The sequence below is a fragment of the Chaetodon trifascialis genome, chromosome 19, assembly GCF_039877785.1.
Source record: "Chaetodon trifascialis isolate fChaTrf1 chromosome 19, fChaTrf1.hap1, whole genome shotgun sequence".
Taxonomy (NCBI): Eukaryota; Metazoa; Chordata; class Actinopteri; order Chaetodontiformes; family Chaetodontidae; genus Chaetodon; species Chaetodon trifascialis.
The window spans coordinates 23,746,461-23,748,960 of record NC_092074.1 but is presented as its reverse complement, the minus strand read 5'-3'; the positions used below and the strand labels follow the sequence as shown (position 1 = coordinate 23,748,960).

At 48.1% G+C, this 2,500-nt stretch overlaps 2 protein-coding genes across 2 annotated transcripts in view; one reads left to right on the top strand and one right to left on the bottom strand.

Moving 5' to 3' along the window:
- Nucleotides 1–590, top strand: part of LOC139347780 (exostosin-1) — a 130,589-nt gene extending 129,999 nt beyond the window's left edge. The window contains exon 13 of the mRNA XM_070987568.1: nucleotides 1–590. This exon is cut by the window's left edge and continues 181 nt beyond it. Within this exon, the coding sequence (XP_070843669.1) occupies nucleotides 1–5 (5 nt within the window). The 3' untranslated portion in view covers nucleotides 6–590.
- The window catches only part of c19h1orf198 (chromosome 19 C1orf198 homolog), a 207,467-nt gene that overhangs the window by 87,616 nt on the left and 117,351 nt on the right, over nucleotides 1–2,500 (bottom strand). The window lies entirely within an intron of this gene.

Sequence of the window (2,500 nt, the reverse complement as noted above, 5' to 3'; positions counted from 1 at the left end):
TGTGAACGCAGGACACACACCAAATCAGAGAGGCTGTGTGAGTGTGTGTGTGTGTGTGTGTGTGTGTGTGTGTGTGTGTGTGTGTGTGTGTGTGTGTGTGTGTGTGTGTGTGAGAGACACTGTGACAGGAATACAAACACTGAATGTGAGACTTTGAGAGACTACAAAAGAAAACTCGCACTGGATGTAAAAACAATGAAGCGTGTGTGTGAGACGTTTCACCATGAAAACACACCAACTGTCGAGGGACTGAGACACACATGCATGCATGGATACACGTGCAGCAGAGACGTGGACACGCTGGAGACGGTCCTGCAGACGGACAGACAGGCTGCAGGGTTTGGACCGTCCTGAAAAACAAAACATTTGAATATAAAAAGTGTTTGTCGAGGACTAAAGTGGACAAAAGTCTGAAGGTGTTTGTGGGTCATCGCTCGTGTGTGTTCAGTAAAGACGTGTTGATAGAAGCTGCTGGTCCAGACACCGGAGACGAAGACGTCCTCCTGTCGTACACTCGTAGATTCCAGCAGCAGTTCTGTCTGTACGAAGAAAATTAAAGATCTAATAAAGAGACGTTACGTTATAAGACCAAACGTCGTCCTTCTTACTGTGTGTGTGTGTGTGTGTGTGTGTGTGTGTGTGTGTGTGTGTGTGTGTGTGTGTGTGTGTGTGTGTGTGTGTGTGTGAGCACTGTGCAGCTACACACTTTTCCAGCTAAGGAGTTGGACCAAAGGAAAGTCAAATGAATCGCACTGCTTCTTGAATAAAAGACACAAAGTTCAGAATCACGTCTCCTGATCAGACAGCAGGTGTGATGAGCTGATCTCAGAGCAGCTGCAGCGCGATGTGTCGCTGCCACTTAAAGGACCAGCGTGCAGGATTTAGTGCCACCTAGTGGTTTGACTCAGCGATCGTTCCGTCTTCGTACGTCTGCATGTCCTCGTCCCGTCAAATTAAAGTGACGCGATCGTACCGACACCGGACTCCAGTCAGATGCACCTGCTGTTTAAGAGTGAAGCCACGCCCCCCCCCCCCCCCCCCTCCTCCTCCTCCTGCCGTCGCTCCTCTGATCTGCCCTTAAAGCACCAGCGTGTTGGATCAGTGTTTCGGTTGCAGATCGCAGCTCAGTGAACGTCTCATCCTCCATCTTAGCCTCATTATTACCTGGACAAATGACTTTTAGAAAAGTCCAAAAGAATTAACATCAAAACATATTAAAGAAGCAAAAGTGAACATTTAGCAGAATGATGTTTCATGTTTTATGATTGTGGTTATTGATCAACATGAACATCACTGTCATGTTTCTGTACTGACAGTGTTATTTTAGAAGCCGCTGGGCAGCTTGTGACCGTCTCCCCGAGGATCAATAAAGCCTTATTGATATCATGATATTGATTCTCTGTTGATTATATTTTGTAGAATGAATCTAAAGTGACTGAAGTCGTAAAGGCAGCGAGGCAGAAAGCAGAGACATGATGACATGCAGAGAGAGGAAGAGGAAGAGGAAGAGGGGAAGGACAGAGACCGGAGCAGGCACCAGACCCAGGACAGTCCAGCACAGGGACACATGAAGGGGGACAGCAGGTCCAGGTTTCAGGTGTGTCCACGTCCTCGTCTCTGAGTCTCTCTGTTGGTTTGTTGCTCTTCGTCTCGCTCTTCATCTCTCAGTCATGAGACGGCACAGCCCGGTCGAAAGCAATCACAGAGTGTGTCGATCATTTCATTTACACTTCACACACACACACACACACACACACACACACACACACACACACACACACACACACACACACACACACAGACAGTGGTGTTGATTTGTTTTTCTTATTTTAGATCTCGACTTCCTGCTGATCCAGGTCTCATTTCCTGACACTTGGTCCACAGGGACCTCTGAGTACACACGTCCATCTGTGTGTCCGTCTGTGTGTCCGTCTGTGTGCGTGCGTGCATGCGTGTGTGTGTGTGTGCGTGTGTGTGTGTGTGTGTGATGAAATGATTTGTTCAGTGTGAACATTTCAAAAGTGATTGTGTTGATTTGGAGAAAACATTTCAAACTAAACATTTGAACATTAATTAAATTAGTTTGGATGAACTTTCAGGAAGCAGCGTTTGATCACCTGACCTCCACCTGACCTCCACCTGAACTCCACTTGACCTCCGCCTGACCTCCGCCTGACCTCCGCCTGACACAAACAGAGTGAATGTCGGATGATTGGCATCTCTGAATGTGAGAGTTTCTGATCAGGAAACACAGACTGAGACAGGACACTGTGCAGCCAATCAGCAGGTGGTGTTCCTCATGGTTACACACAGGGTGGAGGCAGGTGGCAGCACCATCCATGACTCCACCTTTAAGAAGGTGCACGTTTGTTTGAAAACACACAAACGTTTGCTTGGTTTGGAGTGTGCGGCTGAAAGACGCCGACAGGCTGCAGCTCCGTCAGCAGGTGGAGCGCACAGCCTGAACACACTGTGGATGTCTCTGAGACATCTTCGCTGC